We start from the raw sequence: 20883 nt of genomic DNA, 5'->3' as shown, positions 1-20883 counted from the left end.
TTGATGGCACTCTGAATGTGAGGAGATGTATATGGGTGTAAGTCCTATATACACGGAGTGTCCTTTGCTAATGTGTGTGTATGGTATCCAGAATGCTGTAGTGGGGGGGTTCGTGTCCCACTACCTCCTGGAGAAGTCACGGATCTGCAGGCAGAGCTCGGAGGAGAGAAACTACCACATCTTCTACCGGCTGTGTGCAGGGGCCCCGGAGGACATCCGGCAGAAGTTCCACCTCTCCTCTCCAGACTCCTTCAGGGTGAGTGGAAAGTACGAGGGTGTATTTGTGTCATTATTTTGTGCTTCCCTCAGTGTTATGTTCAGAGGGTTCCTGCATCAGTATCTGAATTCAGGCCTGTTTCTGGTGTCACTGATGCATTACATAGTGAAGTAGACCATTTGGTTTTAGTGGAACCGTCAACAGCCGGCAGAATTCCCCCTGCCCCTGTTCCAAGCAGCTGAATCTCAGCTGGCACAGTGTGCAATATCTATGACCCTTCAGGCCTGGGAGTCAGGAGAGCTCTCGTAGTGTATCGATGGAGGTCCACACAAATGTGTTTGTTGTGAGTAGCCACTAGGTGGCACAGTTGCCCAAGACCAGAAAATTCTCATGTTTTAGTCCTGTGTTCATCTCCACTTTTGGCCGGTGGTTGGGGTCGGAGTGCTGTGGAGTTTTCACCATCATGTCTCTTTCTAATAACGTAGAAATATCTTGTCATACCAAGGATTCTAAAGGCAGTGCAAGAGCGATGCTTAGGCTGCTTAGACTTCTATACTTGCCTTTGGATTTTGGATTCGAGATCTGTGGGGTGGACGAAGAGCTCAGCCACTCGTAATGCCATAAAGCAGCACTCGTTTTAACTTCTGCCACGCAGGACTGCTTTTGTTGTTGTTGTTGTTGTTGTTGTTGCTGTTTTGTGGCTCTGCAAGCTCTGAGGACATATGATTCATCACATCCAAAGCTGAAACTGAGCTTAGATTGCAAGATCACAGCCCGTCTCGATGATCCACGAGGCGCCCAGTGCCTCATGTGGCGATAAGAATCGTTTGAGGTTAAATGCATCCTCTAGAGCACTTGATGGTAAGCTCGCAAGGAAATGGGAGGGATTTTCCTGGCTCAGGCTGTAGATCTGCCACTAAGACGCCGTAATGTACAATTAATACCAGCTCACTTATTCATGGTAGCGTATGAATGTATACAATGCCATTCATATATCCCTGATAGCAAACATACACCTTTATGTAACAGAGAAAAGAAAACTAGAGAAACGAAAATACTGACCACTTTTAGGTGCTTTGATACTCTTGGCAAGTACAACAGTTTTTGTTTACTTGTTTTCTGAAACTTGTTTTCTCACACCAGTGGTGATGATGGAGCATAAAGAGGGAATAACAGCTTTGTGTATATGTCACAAGCACAAACCCTCCAGAAAAAGGTGTTAAAGCATCGGTTTACAAACATAGTACACCGAACCTGCACAACCAAATGGCAGCCCACTTATCACTAAGCGGCTGTACATGAAGAGCACTCTCGTAGCGGACATCGAACCCCGAGTCTCTATAAACCTGCAGTTTCACCCTGAGAATTAACAGCTTGGAGCTTAAGACTCGTATTGCCTCATTGACAGGTGTGCTCCATGTGTGTTCTGAACGGTAGTGTATTGGACAAGTGGTCATATGCATAGCTGGTTTGAGCATTTTATGGCTGATGTAGAGCCTTCATAAAGGTTTTATGGACTGAAGGGTGCTGAAGTAGTTAAGGCATGGAAGATTCTTGTAGATGCATTCCCATGTTGTCTATTTTTCCCTCTGTCCTGCTTTATCCACACAAATGTATGCTGTCTGTCTCGAGTGCTTGTAGACGCCTACCCTCCTGCCTGTCAACTGCCCATCTTCCTCCTCTTCTTTTTCTCTCTCCATCCCCCCTTCCCACTCTCTCATCCTTTCAATTCTCTGTCCTTCTCTCCCTCTTTCTCTGCCCCCTCTCTCGCTCTCTCTCTCTACATCCCCCCACTCCATTGTCAGTAATGAAAGTCATTGTACTGCATTCTCTGCTGACTCCTTTCTTCCCTCAGGACAGCTCCTTGTATTGTTTACTCTCTTTGACACCGCGGATCCGCTTGTCATTTCGTTTATCCTTTGCTCATTTATCTCTCACTGTAGTAATTAAAGGCATCAAAAAAGGTTTCCAGCTGACCATTTTGTCGCATCAGCCAGTTTTGACAATGCTTTTAACAGCTTGCAGCTCAATGAGATGCGTTACAGAAAATTTGTTTTATCGTTTGGGCCAAGTGCAATTTCAAGGAAATGTTTGGAATTTACTGGATGGCATGAATAAATGTGATCTGATGTTTTGTCATGATGATAAGTAAAAACAAGTAAAAAAAGATTCTTCTTTAACAGTCAAATCACACTTTTTGTACTGCCATAGCTTTGAACAGTAATGGTCATGAATGGAAAAGGCATTTGAGATTAGCGAATTAAAGATGAATAATGCTGTCTTTAATTATGCTTGCAAATGACCTGTGATGTGATCAAAATAGATTCCCTAATTGGCTTGCTAAAAGAAATGTATGGTAACATTTGAAATATGTGTGGTTTCTTAAAAAAATAGTTGAAAGTATTGAGCCAAGATGTATGACAACTTTTGGCTTCAGCAGTGCATATAGTTTTGGGAATTTCAGTGAGGTGGGTTTTCAGGCACTAGTTTGGCCCATCAAAAATATTACATAAATGACAACAAGGTCACAGTCTAGGTGCATTCTAGGTGCGTGCGTGCTGAAATCCAAGTCACTTCAAAAGGTTTACAAACTGCAAACCCCTTTCTTTAACTGTAACTAAGCTTTTTGTTGGTCATATCCAGAAATAGACCTCTCAGGGGTGAATGTTCATGTGTATGTTTGAGCGGTTTGGAGCACAATGCGCTGTCACATTTCACTCAACATTCCTAACTAATGAGATTCACCTCGAAGCAGCTCCCTCCCAGAGGGACCCTCAGAAAGCCGTGTTAGACACTGCTGGAAGGACTGCAGACAGACATGTTCCTTACTGGTGATTGTTTAACACTGGAAGACCATTCATGTAGGATTAATCAGCAGTGGAAAATTAATTTAAATCTGCTTTTTTTAAAAAAAGTGCTCTACTGCTGAAAGGTACTCAGCTCATTTGTTTAGCTTGACATTTGTGACATCAGAAGCTCTGGGTGTTTCATGATTTGGGTTTAGGGTGTCAGTTTAGAGCCATCTCAATGGCACTGAAAATGACCACTGTGGAGAATGTATCTAGTCAGGGATCACTCAGTAGAGTATGGTGCTGCCTTTCCTTCCTAACAGCAGACTTATGTTTCGCAGTACCTGAGCCGGGGGTGCACACGCTACTTCGCCACCAAGGACACAGACAAGCAGATTCTTCAGAACCGCAAGAGCGCAGAGGTAATGCACCTGCCATTCATAAACCTGTGCAAGGTCTCAGCACAGCATCGGCCACGCCTCCGGGCCATGCCCACCCTGGCCTCTGAGCCAAGCACACTTCATCTGCAGTTTTGGGTTGCTCAACAAAAAAATGTGTTCCAGACCAATGTTTTCCTCAGGTATAGTTGGTTGAATTGGATGCTGACCAAATATCATGGAGGACACGTGCACACGTGTACACACACACACACACACACACACACACACACACACACACACACACACACACACACACACACACACACACACACACACACAATGAACACCTGCAAAGTATTGATGAAGCAAAAATGGAGCTGATTTAAAACCCTCACCAATGAGAATGCTTTCTGCTTATAATTAATGATTCAGAACAGCTCTATTGTAAGTGCGCCTTGTAAAACTAGTAGAATGAATTATTTTTGTTTGCAGCAATACAAGAGACTTTTGTTCCCAGCCTCTGGGACTAGACATGATTAATTCATTATAAGCTTAGCACTGTCCAGGGAATGGTATTCAACTGAACTGCTTTATTATTAATTAGACTTGTGCGCTTGCTGTTGTAGGAAGACAGTGGGAGAGGGTTATTGAACAGGTTATGCAAAGTTTTAAGAGAGTTTTAATGTTCTATAATGAGTGTTTCTCTTTCTTTTTAAAGTTAATAATAATGATGATGCTTTTTACTTGGCTTTTACATAAGGTGAATTAAACATGATCTTTAACATTAAAATGAAGTATATTATCATGTTAAAGTAACTCAGTAAAATAATATCTTTCCAAAAAGTGTAAGAACAACCAGGGACTAATTTTATGTGGCCTGATTAAACTTGCACAATTGTGTACATGTATTATGGTGCCTATGTCCATATTCCTCTGTTAGCTGTTTTATCATAACCTTTCACTTCACAGTGATATCTACCTGGGTATTGTCCTGGTTAGTTATTGTCCAAGGCATATTTGCTAACCTCCTGAATTAATGGAGGATGTCTAGGGTCGCTTCTTTTGAAAGTCGACCTGAAGGAATGCAGAATACATTTCTGCAGTTGTCCAAACCTGATGACTCGACAGATACAGGAAGCTGAGGAATCGACCTACCCGCTAGAGGCAGTGTAGTGGACCATGAATTACAGGGATGTTGCCCAGATTATGATCTCACATACTCAATTATGTGTGATTTGTGTCTGTCTTTTGTTGATGCTCGTGATCAAGAGGGCTTCCTCTTTTGTTCTGACATACTAACAATTTCACCCCATCTGCTTGTGAAGTTAATCTCACTTAAATGTGTCTTTGTGTTGCCTCTACTCTATATATCACAGGACAAGAAGGTGATTATGGGTATTTGATCAGGGGTTGGTTGGGGAGGGGTGGTTTTAATTCATCTCTTTTCTCCCCATTTCCTGGCCTAGGTCCAATATGTATGTGCGTTTAGTTACCAGAGGCTCTGTCCCAATCTGCCTAAAAGACTCTTTGTCCAAGTCCTGAAGAATGAGCTTCGCTTCATGAAGTGTGTCAGCACAAAAGACCCTGTGCGATACAGCCACCTCCAATTGTACTCTTTGTCCTTTAGTCTCATCACCTAGGGATTAGGAGGATTAGCGAGTGATTTGGGACAAGGCCAGTCATTGTACTATAGCACCTGATATTTATTTGACCTAGGCTGAATGGAAAGGAGCACAGCTAGCATCTCTACTGGTTGCATTTTCAGTTCACTTTTGCTGTGGAGCTTGCTGGGCGGAGGAGGGGAGAGCTCAAACATTAAACGATTCTACCTGGAAACTTCGTCTTTGCGCAGGCTTCACACTGGTACTTTGCGGTTGCCAGCTCCAAGGGAACTTCACAGAAACCATTTGGATTTAAGATGTTTGTATCCAGTTAAGTGGGACACCTACCACAGATGACCCATAAATCTGGGTTGATAAACCACAACCCTGCAGCCAGTTGGTTGCTGTTTGTTTAGGCAAATGTGGCTTCTCAAATACAGAAACATTTTACTTTTTTGTTGGTTTAAATCTAAAATGCTCCATTTTTGTGATGGAATTTCATCACCTTGGGTCCTCACCATTTCTGTAGAGAAGACCACCCCTTCCACTCAAGTTTTGTAACTCTTGGAATGAACATCTTGAAAATTAGCTTTCATCGCTCCGCTTTTGATCACATGAAAGTGAATTACGTTTATGCTTCCCCACAGTGTAATGGAGAGGTATTGGAGATATGAAGGACTGATAATGAGTGGAAGATAGTGTGATGCTCTTGTTGAGAACTGCTTGTAGGTTCATTCTGCCATAACGCCAGAAGATGCCCCTGTGCTGTGACCTTCATTACGCTGTGCTCTCCATGATACCTCACTCTACAAATGGCAACTAACACAGTTGGACTTCTTGCCTGTAGAGAGGTCTTCATTTCTTCACTTTCTCTTTCAAGTTCCTCTGGAGCTGCTGTGTAATTACTTGCAGTGAGTGTGTGAATGCGTGCGTGAACACCTCCATATTTGTCTATTCCTTTTGGTGGTGGTATTTCAAGCTTACCTGCACAACTCTCATACTGCCATGCACCAACTTAAATAACTTGACCCCTGACCCTTGTCCTTTGTCCTGCATGCGACTCAGCACCTAAAGGCAGGGCCACTGAAGGACCCACTGCTGGATGACCAAGGGGACTTCAGCCGGATGGTGGTGGCTATGAAGAAGATTGGCCTGGACGATGGTGAGAAGCTGGACCTCTTCCGGGTGGTGGCTGGCGTACTCCACTTGGGCAACATTGATTTTGAGGAGGCAGGCAGCACGTCAGGTAAAGTCTGATCTCTGGACACAATTAGCCAGATAACTACTGCCAGCTACAGTGGAGCCATGTAGCCATGTTCTCCCACCCCTCTCTGCTGATTCTGTGGGCTGTTGGGGATGACTAATACTGGTGAAAAGTGCGAAGCTTTAGTTTTGCAATAAATATAGCAATATTTGAAAGAGGAAACTCATTTAAAATGACTTCCAAATTAATTTGCATATGAGCTACATATTGTAAGCATGAAATATATTTTTGCAATAACTTAAAACTGTTGAACATGGCATGGTAAAAATCAGTAAGCATTACTTAATTTGAAATTATTTTTGTTTGTTGGATGAGGATTCTGTGATTTATCAGAAATACCACAGTACTGATACTGGTCAGGATCCACACAGCACTAAATAAAAAGTAATTTATTTAGAATTCTCATGTGCACAATGCAGAGCTCTGTGATATCAGTAGTGTATAGGCTGGTAATGACTAACAAAATGATACATTGTGCAGCTCTATTTGAAATGTTCAGCTGTAGTGTTGGATATTTATTTGATTTATTGTGGGTGAAGTGGGGAAAAACTCCCTTGTGGTAGTTGCAGGGGGTTCTGTGCAGGCTTGATAAATAAAGCTTTGGCCTCTTTTACCTTTGTCTGTTTGTGAGTTTCATTTTCTGGAAGCTTGCAGCATACTGGACTGAAGCTTAGGAAAGCAGGAATCGGACACCTTTTGTGCTGGATGCTGGGCTGGAAATTCAAGCCAAACACGTTGTCAGGAAAAGACCACCATCTTTTACAGCCTCAATGGCTGATTTAATTTCTAAGATGTTGAAACCTTGAATGCTGTTGAATGAGCTGACCAGGAGGTCTCCTTCCACTGCAGGTTCAGAATAGACTGGAGTGGCCTTTCTGTGGATGCAAATTCCATAGATGCAAATGCGAGAATGTCAGGATAAAAAGCTGCAGCAGTAACACGGCAGTCATGTGGCCTACACAACAGTAAAATGCCCTGTGGGTCAGCCTGCATCATCTGGCTCTCACTGGGAAAATGGATGAAATCACAGTACCCTGGCGGATTGTGGGGCAGACAGGCCTGTAAACAGATATAGACTGAAGATGGATACAATTTTGCAATTTTACCATTTTTGGTTTGTCAGTCATCCATCTATTGCTGCGGCATGGATCTAGATTGGAGGTGAATTTAATGCAGTGGCAGTTTGACCCCAGTGCACCAATTATCACCATGGTAACATGAATAGGAATTAAATACTGTGTTGCACATTTTGCATGGTGTAGTGCGATTGCTATCAAGTTTTAAGTATATGGCCCATTGACTTAGTTATTTTTGTGTTTTTCTATAATGCTGTTTATGCTGTTAACCTGCACCAAGCGATCATTCCAGTGACATCTGGGTCTGTAAATTCCTTCTCTGTGCTAGGTTGTCCTGCTGAATTTCCATTGAACATGAGCACTGGCTTTATTGTCATGACTAGGCACAGGAATGTAAGGATGCACGATGTCCAGGAAGCGGCACGGGTGCTTGGGAATGACGGAACCTTGAAAGTTTTGAGGAAATGCACATTTGAGTGCTGGCTTTAACGTTTACATTTACATTTAAGCATTTAGCAGATGCTCTTATCCAGAGTGACTTACAAAGGTGCTTTGTCATTTATTCACAGAATACATCCTAGTGCAGTACAGTAGGTTAGAGTCCAAGATACCATTGAACTAGAATACTTAGAAGTGAAAAATACATAAGCTCTATCTCATGCAACAATCATTGCAATAAACAATAAATACTACAGTTAGTCAACATGGGAGCAGTCAACATCAGCAGAATAAACAAATCCTAAGTCCTCCATTTATGCTGTCAGTCCTGGCTGCCCTGGTCTGAGTGGTTGGATATGGCTGTTATCTGAGGGAGTTGTCAGGGTGGGTTGTCTTAGAGAGTTGTGGGGATTCCTCTGCTGATAGAAGAGGATAGCTGTTTTTGTCTCCTCAGTTCCTCTGCAGTTTCCGTAGTCCGTGTGTGTGTGTGTGTGTGTGTGTATGTGTGTATGTGTATGTGTGTATGTGTGTATGTGTGTATGTGTGTATGTGTGTATGTGTGTATGTGTGTATGTGTGTATGTGTGTATGTGTGTGTGTGTGTGTGTGTGTGTGTGTGTGTGTGTGTGGTGTTTCCACACTCCACTGTGATCGAGCACTTTAATAATGCTTACATCTCAGACCTTAACCTGCTCTCTGTGATGCAGGTAAACACACACAACACACACAAACATGCGTGTGGGCTCACCCATACGACATATATTTGATTATTGTTCAGCCTCCTTAAAGTGTCGACAGCAGATATTTAGAAACTTAGATGTTGCAGTATACGCCATTTGGGTTTCAGGTTACAAACTGTTTTGTTTGGGTTTTTTTTGATATGAATGGTGGCCCTACTGACAGACTTCCATCTGTGCAGCAGTGAGTGTAAAAACACTAATTTGCTCACTCTGATCAGCCCCCCGTACTGTACTTACATGACGGACTGAAGCACATTAAACAGCAGTTAACCTGTAACCTGTGAATTGATAGTTACCCTCATTATTACACTCTATTATTATTATTATTATTATTATTATTATTATTATTATTATTACTAAGCTAACCGTTTGATATAATGTGGGGTTGTGCAGTTTGAAGGTTGAGCTCTGACACTTTGACCCGGTTTAGATGTAATGGTAGCATTTACCACCCAAGGCTGAGCAAGACCAGGAGGGAGGGGGAGAAAGAGCCGCGTTTTGTTCTCAAGCACTGCAGGCAAAGATGGAAGGGTGTGATTACAGTATTAATGGATACAGTTTACCTCTCAAGTAGGACTCTGTGGAAGGAGAGATCTCACCCATACATCATCACCCCATGGGTTTGCGTGTCATCTACAGACACCTGGAGAAATCTCTTTTAGGGAACGGAGCCCTGCTCTTAGCTCATTTTACGTCTGTTTAGTTAGAACCCCTCGTGTGTGTGTGTGTGTGTGTGTGTGTGTGTGTGTGTGTGTGTGTGTGTGTGTGTGTGTGCGTGCGTGCTTGTGCATTACCAGATAACATGAAGAACTAGCACAGTCAGTCCATCTGATCATAGACTAATCAGTCCTAAGTGTATCTGTGTTTAATGGTTCTTTTTTGTCTCTGCCGTGTGTGTGTGTGTGTGTGTGTGTGTGTGTGTGTGTGTGTGTGTGTGTGTGTGTGTGTGTGTGTGTGTGTGTGTGTGTGTTTCCTAGGTGGCTGCGTCATAAAAAACAAATCGGGGCAGGCTCTGGAGCACTGCGCAGAGTTGCTAGGTTTGGACGAAGAGGATCTGAGAATCAGCCTTACCTCCAGAGTCATGCTCACAACAGCAGGGGGCGCTAAAGGCACGGTTATCAAGTAAGACTCCGCTCAGCTCTCATGTCCAGGTGGAAACTAGCGCTCTTCTTGCTTTGAGTGGTATTGACGCTAATTTACTTAGCGTTTGTGTCGCTGTTGTGCTAATGCGAGGAGTCTTACCTTTTAAGAGCTTTCGGCCACTTAAACAGGAGTCATTGATGTGAAGGCGACGCAGAGGCACTCTACCGATTAATGCGCTTTAATACTTGCATCAAAATGTCGTCGTAAATATGTTGAGAACATCAAAGAGTCACTGAATGACATCTGTTATTGTTGCTACGGCAACTTTTTTTTAGCGGCAAAAGTCCGTCTTTTAATTATTGACGTATTCGTTGACATTTTTCCAACTGCTGTACACGCAGTGATGAGGGCGAAAAAGACGTAGGAACTCTCAGAGTCGAGTTTGGAATAGCTGTGTCATGTTTTATCCCTTTTTTGCCGTGTAATTCGTTGTACATTACGATTTAAGATTAAATCTATAGTGTCGGTATCAGATACTGTAGTTCCTGGCTTTATTCAGGAGATAATCTTGAAATAATTCTGCTGCTGTAGATGATGTATATAAGATTGTTGTGTTGTGTGTGTGTGTTGCTTCTATGGTCAGTAAATTATATTATTGAATACTACCCTGTAGGCCTTATAAGATCTTTTCAGTCTTTTCTTCCCCTGCATGGTAACACAGACACGTGACCACATAAAATGTTTGAGGGAGTGATTGGCAATGTGCAGCACAGAGATTATAGTGTATAATTTTAGGCTAACCCTACCTTAAATACGTGGGCCAAAATCTCAGTGCCTGTGGCCTAGCTCTGGCGTGTGCATGTCTATCTGATCGCGAGCAGCAATCGGCTTTGTGTTGGACAGCAGTGGAAGTCTTGAGTGTTTTCAGTCAACAGAATAGAAGGTGTGATTTCTCCCCCCACCTCTCTCTCTCTCTCCCAGTGTTGGGCTGGGGAGAGGAACACTCAATGTGTTCTATTATTTGAGGTGTTAGTGTTCTGGTCAGCTCATTCTGCTCCATTCATCTTTCCTCTGCCATTATTGAACCCCACTGACCATTGCCCCTCCTCCTTCCCCTTGCTGCTGCCAAAATTTCATACCTTCATTTATATGAAAGGGAGTACCAAGGTGTGTGTGTGTGTGTGTGTGTGTGTGTTGTTGGGTGGATGGATGGCTTGATAACTTTGCTGCGAGTGTTTGTCCACGTGGGGGCGTGTGTGTGTCTGCCAGAGGTACCCGGATTGACAAGGAGAGATAAATAGATGTTCAGAAAATCTTTCTCCCCTTCGTCAGCCAGAAATAACTCTGTCACTGAGGACGCAGAGCGGGCTGCATGTCATCCCCAAGCCTCGTGTGTAAACGATCTAACGGCGGCGCACCGTTTCTGAGCGTCGCACTGGGGACTAGGGCTAGCGGTCATGCTTGGGGCCAGCCCCCAAGACAGAGGAGAGAGAATGAGTGTGTCAGACAGATCGCCAGGAGGAAGCATTGTGACACACAGGGCCAGTGAGGTTTAACCTCACAGGCTTTGGACTCAGAGTCTGTCACATTACCTGTTAAATATTTTACTTGTTGCCTTCCTCACACTTTGTCCTCTTCTCGCTACTGCAGTTTATTGCTTCTTGCTACTGCTCTCTCTGTTTTTTTCTCTTTCACTGTCTCTCTCATGTTCTCTCTCTATCTTTGTGTCATAAATCATGACCACTTGTTGATTGAAGTCTATAAATCTGACATCCATAGCTCTGAGAGTGGTGTGTGTATACGCGTTTGTCCAAACCCCATCTGCTCAGGGGAAAATGCATCTCACCCATTCAGATTTGTCTGTCTTTGGGTCTAAATGCATTTGGTATTAATAAATGTCCCAGCAGCTGCAGAGGTAAAACCCTTCTGGTCCAAATGATTCAACTCCATTAACTTAACTCAGTTCACTTAAACTGATTCTGTCTGACAGTTACAAGATCCCCCTCATTGTTTCTTTTTTACATCACGTGTTCTTGAAGCACTGTGGTCTTCCAAATTGATTAAGTTTCAAGCTGTTGTAACAACATAGTACACTGTATTTGCAAAAGGTGGTTGGTTCTGAGGAAGCACACAGCAAAAAGTCTCTCTCGCTCTCACTCCATAGCTACTCCTTTATTTTTGTTTGGCTGATCGTAAACCAGGTAGCAGGTGGGTTCGGTACTGCCAGCAGTAGTTCTGTGCTCGGAACTTTGCCAAACATATGATGGGGAGAAAACTGGTGCAAATAATATCATATGGCCTTCTTTAATCGAAACTACCTCGGGCCACGACACTTAATGTCTGGAAAGTGTAGAGCAACTTGGAATAATTCTACATGATTAAGTGCCAAAAAGCAGCAATTCAGCCTTGCACTGAATGTTCAAATTCCACTGCCCTCCCACCTGATTTTAATATTTATGAATACTAATGACCTACGATTAATATGCAGATGAATAATGACTCATGAGATCATGCTCTGCCTGTTAGGGTTCCACTGAAGGTGGAGCAGGCGAACAACGCCCGCGATGCCCTGGCGAAGGCGGTGTACAGCAGACTCTTTGACCACGTGGTCACCAGGGTGAACCAGTGCTTTCCCTTCGACTCCTCGGCCAACTTTATCGGCGTGCTGGACATCGCCGGGTTTGGTAAGGGAGTCACCCGCTCATCCACCCACCTCTCCTATCCCATTTTCAATAAGATTGAATAAGATGGATGGATGGGATGGATGGATGGATGGATGGATGGATTGGGGGAAAAGTGTAAGTGGAAATTGTGCAGTAATGGCTGTCTCCAACTATACTTTTATTTGTAAAGAGCTTTGGGCGTGTGTGTGTGTGTGTGTGTGTGTGTGTGTGTGTGTGTGTGTGTGTGTGTGTGTGTGCGCGTGGCTGTGTGTGAGTGCACACACACACACACACACACACACACACACTTGTGTCCACGCACACACACACACACACACACTTGTGTCCATGCACACACACACACACACACACTTGTGTCCACGCACACACACACACACACACACACACTTGTGTCCACGCACACACACACACACACACACTTGTGTCCACGCACACACACACACACACACACTTGTGTCCACGCACACACACACACACACACACTTGTGTCCACGCACACACACACACGCTTGTGTCCACGCACACAAACATGTGCTTGTGTGTGTACTCCTGTGTCTTTGAGTAGACTCTGTCTGGTCATTTTCTCTCTGGGACTCAAAGCGAGGCAGTGAAATAGTCTCTCAGTATGACACACTTAGCATTCATGAGACCCTCTGCTCTCCATCACTCACACCAGCCTCACATGCCTCCCTCTGCCTCCGCCTTTTCATTCTTTATCTCTCCCCTCTCTTTCATCACTTTCCCATTTCCTCTCTTTCTCTCTCTCTCAATCCTTTCTTCCTCGTGTATTCATTTTTCTTTTTCTTTTTCTCCTCTCTCTTATGGCATTCCTTCTCCTCTTTCATCCTAATCTTTTCTCCTCTCTCCTTTTTCTTTCTCTCTCCCCTCCCTGACAGAGTATTTTGAGCACAACAGTTTTGAGCAGTTCTGCATCAACTACTGTAATGAGAAGCTCCAGCAGTTCTTCAATGAGCGCATTCTGAAAGAGGTGAGTGGACTCTTCATGTCTCTCTTGTCTCCATCTGTCTCTCACCATCACCCTGTCATGGAAATTCGCCCACATGTGACCCTGCTCCAAAGCCGCTGGACTCCTGTGGTCTCCACTTATCACGCTGCCACTGCCGCTCTGGTACCAGAGTCTAGACTGAGTATTCAAGCAGCCCTGACTGGATGGGCATATGTGGGAGAGAATAATCCAGTCCCAGGCACTGTAAAATGTGTTCGCACGCTGAACTTTGACCTTTTGCTAGGGTCCCACTTTGCCCTGCGCAACTCCGAACTCATTTCATTTTAGAGACACACATCTGGGCCTTTAGAAGTCAGTTTGGCCTGAGTCATTTAAAGCAGGAGAAACCCAGGATATGTCCAGGGGGGTCAGAGCCAATTTTGGCTGATGCCCGGACTGTTTGCTGGGATCACCTGCTGTGGCCCACGCTGCCGTCGGTCAGCTGTCCCATCATCGGTCTGGCTGTCCTCATGGAGCCGTCCTCAGTAACCCTCTGGTCTCAGATGTGCCTACTCCTCTCACTAAGAGAGCGCGCAGTATTCAAGTTTCCCACTAAATTGGTGTGGTTGTGTTGAAACCCCACAGAACCACAGGCTCATGCAGAGAAGTCAGTCCTCGGTTTACGGAGGATAATGTGTGCTGAAGTCACCAGCAGCTGTGCTTGGAGTGGTTTTTCTGGTAATTTCAGCTTCCTGGCTGCTGCTGCAGATGTGTGCGTGATGTGTGTTTGGCTTGCAGGAGCAGGAACTGTATCAGAAAGAGGGCCTTGGTGTGAACGAGGTGAAATATGTCGACAATCAGGACTGCATAGGTTTGTATCTTTCCCTCTCACACACACACACGCACATACCCGTGAACGTTGTAAAGCTAGTGGTTAGCTCAGGTGTATAAATAGCAATGCTAAATTAGGTATGGACATTTTGACATCATCACACACTTTAAACAGCTCATTTTCTCATTGCTATGGAGGAAAAAGAATAGATGTTAACTTCGCATAGAGCACGGCGTTTTCTAATTGCCACAAATCATATTTACTAGATCCAGAACTTTAATTTGAATCGGTCTGTAGTAAAATATTAATTTGAATGATATGTGTAATTTGAGGTTAGTTTTATTTCAATTTATAGGTTTGTGTGACGTGCTTTGTGAGCTGCTCTCTTTTCCACCACGTGTGGGAGTGTGTATGTGTGTTCGCGAACACGTGTAAATGTGCAGTTAGTTTATTGTTTGAGGCGATGCAGATAGTTTTTAGCCTGGCAGTGTAAAGGATCTGCTTGCTTTGACTGAGGTCACTAGGATTACTTGGGCTATGATCCTTTGACCTTGAATCGCGGTGTTAACAGTATTGTAGCCTGAGGGCTGAATATGGACTAGGTGCACAATGGAGACGAAACAAATAATACACACACAGACATACACACAAATATAAAGAAACAAAGACGCACACAGACACACATTCCTAGAGAGTCTAGATATCTTACTCTTGCTGTTCCTTGAAATAAAGTGAATAAAATGAGAGAGAGAGAGAGAGAGAGAGAGAGACGCACAGGCAGACCGAAGGCACGCTAATGCAGGTACAGACTCTGGCGCTGATATGGAGAGAGATTCATCCGCGATTCCAGCTGCCTGCTGTCAGGGTCAACCCCACCTTCCCAGGTCCGACTTGCACAGTTACACCTGACACATTTGCCCTATCAATAGTGTGCACATTGGAGAGGAGGTGGAGGGCACTAGGTGGAGAAGTTGTTGCTGTCATTCACACACAGAGTTAGTTCCCCTGCTCCTGCTCCACAGACCACTGATGTGCAGCTGTAGCCGCTTTGAGGTGATCCTGGGGTCACCGATTTCAGCAGGGAATTCAGAACTTTTCATTCATTTTCCCCTGAACATGTTCACCGAGCTGCTTGCATCTATGTCTGTCTCACTGTCTGTTTCTCTGTCTGCCTGCTTCCATCTCGCTGCCTGGAACCTGTCTCCAGAGTCTTTGCCTGTCTTTCTTTGCATCTTCCCTTACCTTCATCGTTTTGCTCAGCTGCCTGGTTGCATGTAGCTGTGCGTGCATGTGCAAGTGCGTGTGATGTCAGACACATCACTTCTGTTTTCCCAGAGTGAGATGCTTACGAGCAGCTGGACATATCCAGCCTAACAGACCTGGAGCCACACATTCACACACAGTTGTGGCCTACCGCCTTTCAACTCACAAACTCATATTTGCTTCTGTTTAGATTCCTGTATGTGCTTTACCTTTAATGAATCATACCTTAGGGGGGGTGTGGACTGGCAATTTGTCACACAAGCCGGTTATATATTATGAGAACAGTGAGTTCAGTGAAGGGTTTAGTAGAAAGTTGTGGAATCGAGTTGCGTGGGTTGTTTCCTAATGTGTCATTATCCTTCAAGAGGTTTATCACTTGTCTGTTTTGAATAACTGCTCTGTCCTGAACTATTGACAAAGTGGGTAATTTAATAGACAGGTGTTTTTAAAGCAGTCCTGCTGTTTACATGGGTGGTATTTGGGCTTTTTTTCCTCTTTAAGGGGAGCTTCATAACACGTAAAGGCCCCATTCCAAATGTTGCATGACCTTCTCTGCTTCTCACCTACAAGCGTATCAACATCTGGGTGAAAAGAGAACACGCGTTTTGTTTTGTTTTTTTTGGTTTTTTGGGATGGAAAATTGTTACTGGTGCCTGGAACCTGTAATTACGGGCATGATTAGGTCCAGCACACTGCCCAAACACGCTTCACTGGAACCTGTAATTACGGGCATGATTAGGTCCAGCACACTGCCCAAACACGCTTCACTGGAACCTGTAATTACGGGCATGATTAGGTCCAGCACACTGCCCAAACACGCTTCACTGGAACCTGTAATTACGGGCATGATTAGGTCCAGCACACTGCCCAAACATGCTTCACTGCCATCATCTCAACACAGAGCCCTGTATGTGTCTGTGCGCATACACACATGTTTGTAATAAACAGATGGTATTGCAAATGACCCTATAAAGGTAGTCATAAAACTGGGGCTATTCCTGCCTAGTTCTCTATAAGATGCTCTTCACCATACTGATCTTAATCGCTTATGATTCATGATGGCATAATCGGATAATAATGGTTGATGCTGTAAATAAGTTCTTAATACAGGTACTATAAAGTTTTACGAAGGATAATTGTTGATAAATAATTTATCCTTAGCTTGAACTAGTAACATAAATACAGAGTTTAAATATTTAATATCAGTTTACCCATCAGAGCAGATATTGTCACATAACTCTGCCTTTCATAGTTAGTTTATAGACCTTAAATAGATATTTTATCCACATTGATCGAACTACAGAAATGGATCCAGATCAATAAATCAAAAAAAGAAAATGGAATCTTTAAACGATTAATTGTAGTATTGGCAGGTTTGAAAATAACTGTGTGTGTGTGTGTGTGTGTGTGTGTGTGTGTGTGTGTGTGTGTGTGTGTGTGTGTGTGTGTGTGTGTGTGTGCATGTGCATGTGCACACGTTTTAGACCTGGTGGAGTTGAAGCTAGTGGGTATCTTGGACATTCTGGATGAAGAGAATCGTCTACCTCAGCCAAGTGACCAGCACTTTACTGAAACCGTCCACAACAAGCACAAAAATCACTTCCGTTTGACTGTGAGTTCCCAGTGGTCCAGTGTAGTGTATACACAGACTTGGGTCGGCCACTCTATCAGCTGCAGCACACACAAAAGGCTGCATGCACTGTGTTGAAATCACGCTGAAGAGCTCGTTCGTGTGTATGTGCACATGTGTATGTGCGCACGCACCGGTGTGTGAATTATAATAAGTCATTTATATTGAACCTTGTGTATGGGCTATCAGGTCCCTAGGAAGTCCAAGCTGACGGTGCACAGGAACGTGAGGGATGACGAAGGATTTATCATCCGACATTTTGCAGGAGCTGTTTGCTACGAGACGGTATGTGCGTTCTCTCCTGCTCCCACATCCCTGAAGGTCTCACACATCAGCACTGTGGTTACCTTCCCCCATCTGTTTAGTAAAGCTAATGTTTATTGCTCTTCCTCCCAGAGGGAAGCAAACGTCCACACCTCTTCCCAGCTGCCTCTGACCTGCATAAAGCAGTCGAACACATGCTTCTGAACCCACCAGCACGCCCCTGCTTCTAAAAGGGGGATTCTAGCTTTTTTTTCTCTTTTTTTCCTCATTCTCTCTCTACTTTCTCACTCTCAGAATCAGTTTGTGGAGAAGAATAACGATGCCCTCCACATGTCTCTGGAGAGTCTGGTGAGCGAGTCAAAAGATAGGTTCATACGAGAACTTTTCGAGAACTCCATCAACTCTAAAGACGCCAAGCAGAAAGCCGGCAAGCTCAGCTTCATCAGTGTGGGCAACAAATTCAAGGTTAGCCCCAAACAGTTTACCATCCTGTACACCCAGGTCCCAGAGGACGTAGAGCAAACAGCCAAAGCCTGCAGTGAGGTAGATCTGTTCACCTGTCCTAAAACTTTTTAAAAATGAGGGACACTAGACAAAAAAAAAACTTATTCAGATCATAACATGTATTCCAGATATGATCTTTGAAAAAGGGAGAGAAAAGGCTAGCTTTTTGAACTTTTGCAGTTTATTGATTTCATTTTTTAAAATCTGAACTTGAATATGTGGCAGAAAGGATAAGTCTGCAGTCATCACTGGATGGGGAGGGCCCTGTCCATTCAAACGATCTCACTGTATATTTAATCTTGCTGAATGTCAGTCTTATTTGTATCGCTTTGTGGTGCACTAATGCACAGATAATACAGAGACTCCACAAGCCTGTACAGCTCTGAATGGGGTCTGAAACCTGAATGGGGGTGATTGTTTACCGTGTGTGCGCACCCTGTGCATAAACATGGCATTGGGTCTGTCTGTGCCTAATGTCTCTCCACAGCGGGAGTATTGTCTATATCTGTTTCCTGTGGTGCTTTGTGCGTGTTTGTGCGTGTGTGTTTGTGCGTGTGTGTTTGTGCGTGTGCGTGTGTGCTTGTGTGAGAGAGAGAGAGAAAGGGAGAAATTGTGTTTTGTGTGTGTTTGTGTGTGTGAGAGAGAGAAAAAGAGAAACTGTGTGTGTCTGAGAGAGAGAGAGAAAGAGAGAAACTGTGCGTGCGTGTGTGAGAGAGAGAGAGAGAGAAAAAGAGAAACTCTGTGTGTGTTTCTTTTAAGCCTCTGCCTTCTGCACTGTTTTCTTTTTCTCTTCTCCCACTCTCTCTCTCCATCTCCCCTTTGGGATTTGTGCTGGATAAAAAAAGATGGATAGAGAAGTGAAGGGGCTCAGAGAGAGACACACAGAGAGAGACGCACAGAGAGACGCACACACAGAGAGATAGGGAGGCTGAGTAACCTTAAACATTTTTAGTTTCTCTTTTATTGTTTGAAAAAAAAATGCACTTGCAGTTCCCAGAGTCACCAGGCCCTCTGACTACTAGTTCTACAGACTGCATAAATAACATTCATACAATCTTCAGGTTTCACGTAGGACATTTAATTAGGCAAAGTACATGGCGTCTGCTCTTGACCTTTGATGGTCAGTTTTTTTCTAATCAAATTCCTGCATTGTTTCAATTACAGACTTCTGTGTGGCATGTCTGTCTTTAAAAACATGAAAGAAAGAGGGACCAGTATGTTTTGCGCATTGCAGAGGGATATACAGCACTCCTTTAGCAGTGATATGAACTGACTTCATGCATTTCCAGCATCTACTCTGGTCTGTTAGGGCCCATTTTAAAATCTGAAAGAGAGAAGATAGGTAAAGAGAGAGATTGTATCCTCTGTTTTTCCATGTGCAGTGAGATGCATATGAAAGTAGTCTCCATGACTGTGGTGTCCGTGGAGATGATGGCCTAAAGAGCAGTTATCTGTTGTCAGGTATCCCTCCATGCTCCCGCGCATCCATGCATCCGTGTGTTTGTGCTCGTCCAACGTGCCTGTCTGCATGGCGTCCCTTGGTAGCCTTCCGGAGAAAGTCCCCTTCTCCTCTCCCGCCTCCTGTCCTGTTTTCCTGTGCGTCTCTCGCACCGCCCTGCTGGTCTGTCCGTTATTTGCCAGTGTGTGCGTGAACATGTTTGGCTGTCTGTGTAGTGAAGCACCAAGGCTGCTTTGCACAATGGATTTGACCATCTCTGTGTTAGAGAGCCATGTCATAAGAGGCTTAAAGCATTGAGAGGGGAATCAAGATAACCAGCATGTATTCACGTTCATGTTGGGCAATGAGCTTCACATCGTTAAAGAACTCCTTCGTCTCTGTCTTTCACCTGACAGACCCAGCTGAACATCCTACTGGACAAGCTCCGCAACACGGTAAAATCAGCAGCACCACAGTAACGTTCAGAATTACGATAAACGTAACATTAGCACAAACATTAACATAATCAGTTACACTCAGATTAGCATAAATGTATCAGTTGCAATCAGATTAGCATAAACTCATTAGCATTAACTGTAGCTAAGATGCAGTAAATGTCAGCAATTAACTGATGTGGTTAATGTAGCCGGTTCCTGTATTATCTTCCGGTCCGTTGTCCTCCCCCAGGGCTCCAGTTTTATCCGCTGTGTGAAGCCGAATTTGAAGATGGTGAGCCACCAGTTTGAGGGCACGCAGATCCTCTCCCAACTCCAGTGCTCAGGTCAGTGAGGTCGTCATCTTACACCTGCTGCCAGTCCACAAAGTTACTTCTTTTGCTTGCACGTAGCGCATGCGTACCATGCTTTACTAATTACACAGTCTTCACACACTCTTGACTCCTAAAGGCAGTGCCTAGATGCCTCGTAACATACCTCATTGACAACAAAATAATTTGGCTGTTTTTTCAAATGAAAGCCCTGCTAAGCGTTTGTTTTTTACTTTTATTGACACTGAAAAAAAACTGTTATTTTTTTTATTTTTCTTTAACCAAGAGGCTGGTTCTGCCTTCCAGCTTTATTCCCAGACGGCCTTCTTTACTGAAGTGCATAGTCAGAGAATGTTGACATTGATTCCTTTTAAAGTCCATTTAGCTTAGCTAAGTTAACCTCCTGACTGTTGCTGTAAGCAGTATTGTAAATGTTATAAAAACTATTTTTTCTACCCCCTCGTGAGATGCGTTGTTGGTAGCTTCAAGCTTTCAGAAACTATATGGGCAAGGGCAATCTGACCTCAGATCAGTAGTCCTTGCACTGAAGCGCTCCATGAGTGTGATGCCCATAAGTCCAGGTTCCTTAGTAACAGAGCTGTTGTGGGCGGGGCCTGCAGCTCCTTGGCCCTGGTAACCCTCAGGGTTTAATGGGGGTTGGCTGTGTCTCGCATTGCCTCTTGCGCAGGGATGGTGTCAGTCCTGGACCTGATGCAGGGTGGCTTCCCATCCCGCGCACCCTTCCACGAGCTCTACAACATGTACAAGCAGTATATGCCACCCAAGCTGACGCGTCTGGACCCGCGGCTCTTTTGCAAGGTCAGTCCGCCGCTGCAGATGCCGGCAGCTCCACAAATGCCGTGGGCGAGCTGCCACTTCCGTGAGAAACCATTCATTTCAGCACGGCTCTCAGCATTGTAAGCGCTCCTAAGGTTCTGTTCCATCTGACACTGAGTGGCCAAGGACAGA

The 20883-nt window shown here is 44.2% G+C and overlaps 1 protein-coding gene across 7 annotated transcripts in view; it reads left to right on the top strand.

Moving 5' to 3' along the window:
- myo6a (myosin VIa) overlaps window positions 1-20883 on the top strand; it is a 60764-nt gene that overhangs the window by 21386 nt on the left and 18495 nt on the right. For all 7 annotated transcript variants that reach the window (XM_027026051.2, XM_035528907.1, XM_035528904.1 and 4 more), the window contains exons 9-21: window positions 92-256; window positions 3348-3428; window positions 6053-6233; window positions 9482-9626; window positions 12114-12271; window positions 13168-13259; window positions 14016-14088; window positions 16797-16924; window positions 17132-17227; window positions 17501-17671; window positions 19565-19603; window positions 19836-19929; window positions 20603-20733. In XM_027026051.2, coding sequence (XP_026881852.2) covers window positions 92-256; window positions 3348-3428; window positions 6053-6233; window positions 9482-9626; window positions 12114-12271; window positions 13168-13259; window positions 14016-14088; window positions 16797-16924; window positions 17132-17227; window positions 17501-17671; window positions 19565-19603; window positions 19836-19929; window positions 20603-20733 — 1554 coding nt within the window. The remainder of the gene's footprint in view (window positions 1-91; window positions 257-3347; window positions 3429-6052; window positions 6234-9481; window positions 9627-12113; window positions 12272-13167; window positions 13260-14015; window positions 14089-16796; window positions 16925-17131; window positions 17228-17500; window positions 17672-19564; window positions 19604-19835; window positions 19930-20602; window positions 20734-20883) is intronic.

Source organism: Electrophorus electricus, chromosome 8 (genome assembly GCF_013358815.1).
Source record: "Electrophorus electricus isolate fEleEle1 chromosome 8, fEleEle1.pri, whole genome shotgun sequence".
Taxonomy (NCBI): domain Eukaryota; kingdom Metazoa; phylum Chordata; class Actinopteri; order Gymnotiformes; family Gymnotidae; genus Electrophorus; species Electrophorus electricus.
This window is presented reverse-complemented; position numbering and strand designations above follow the sequence as displayed.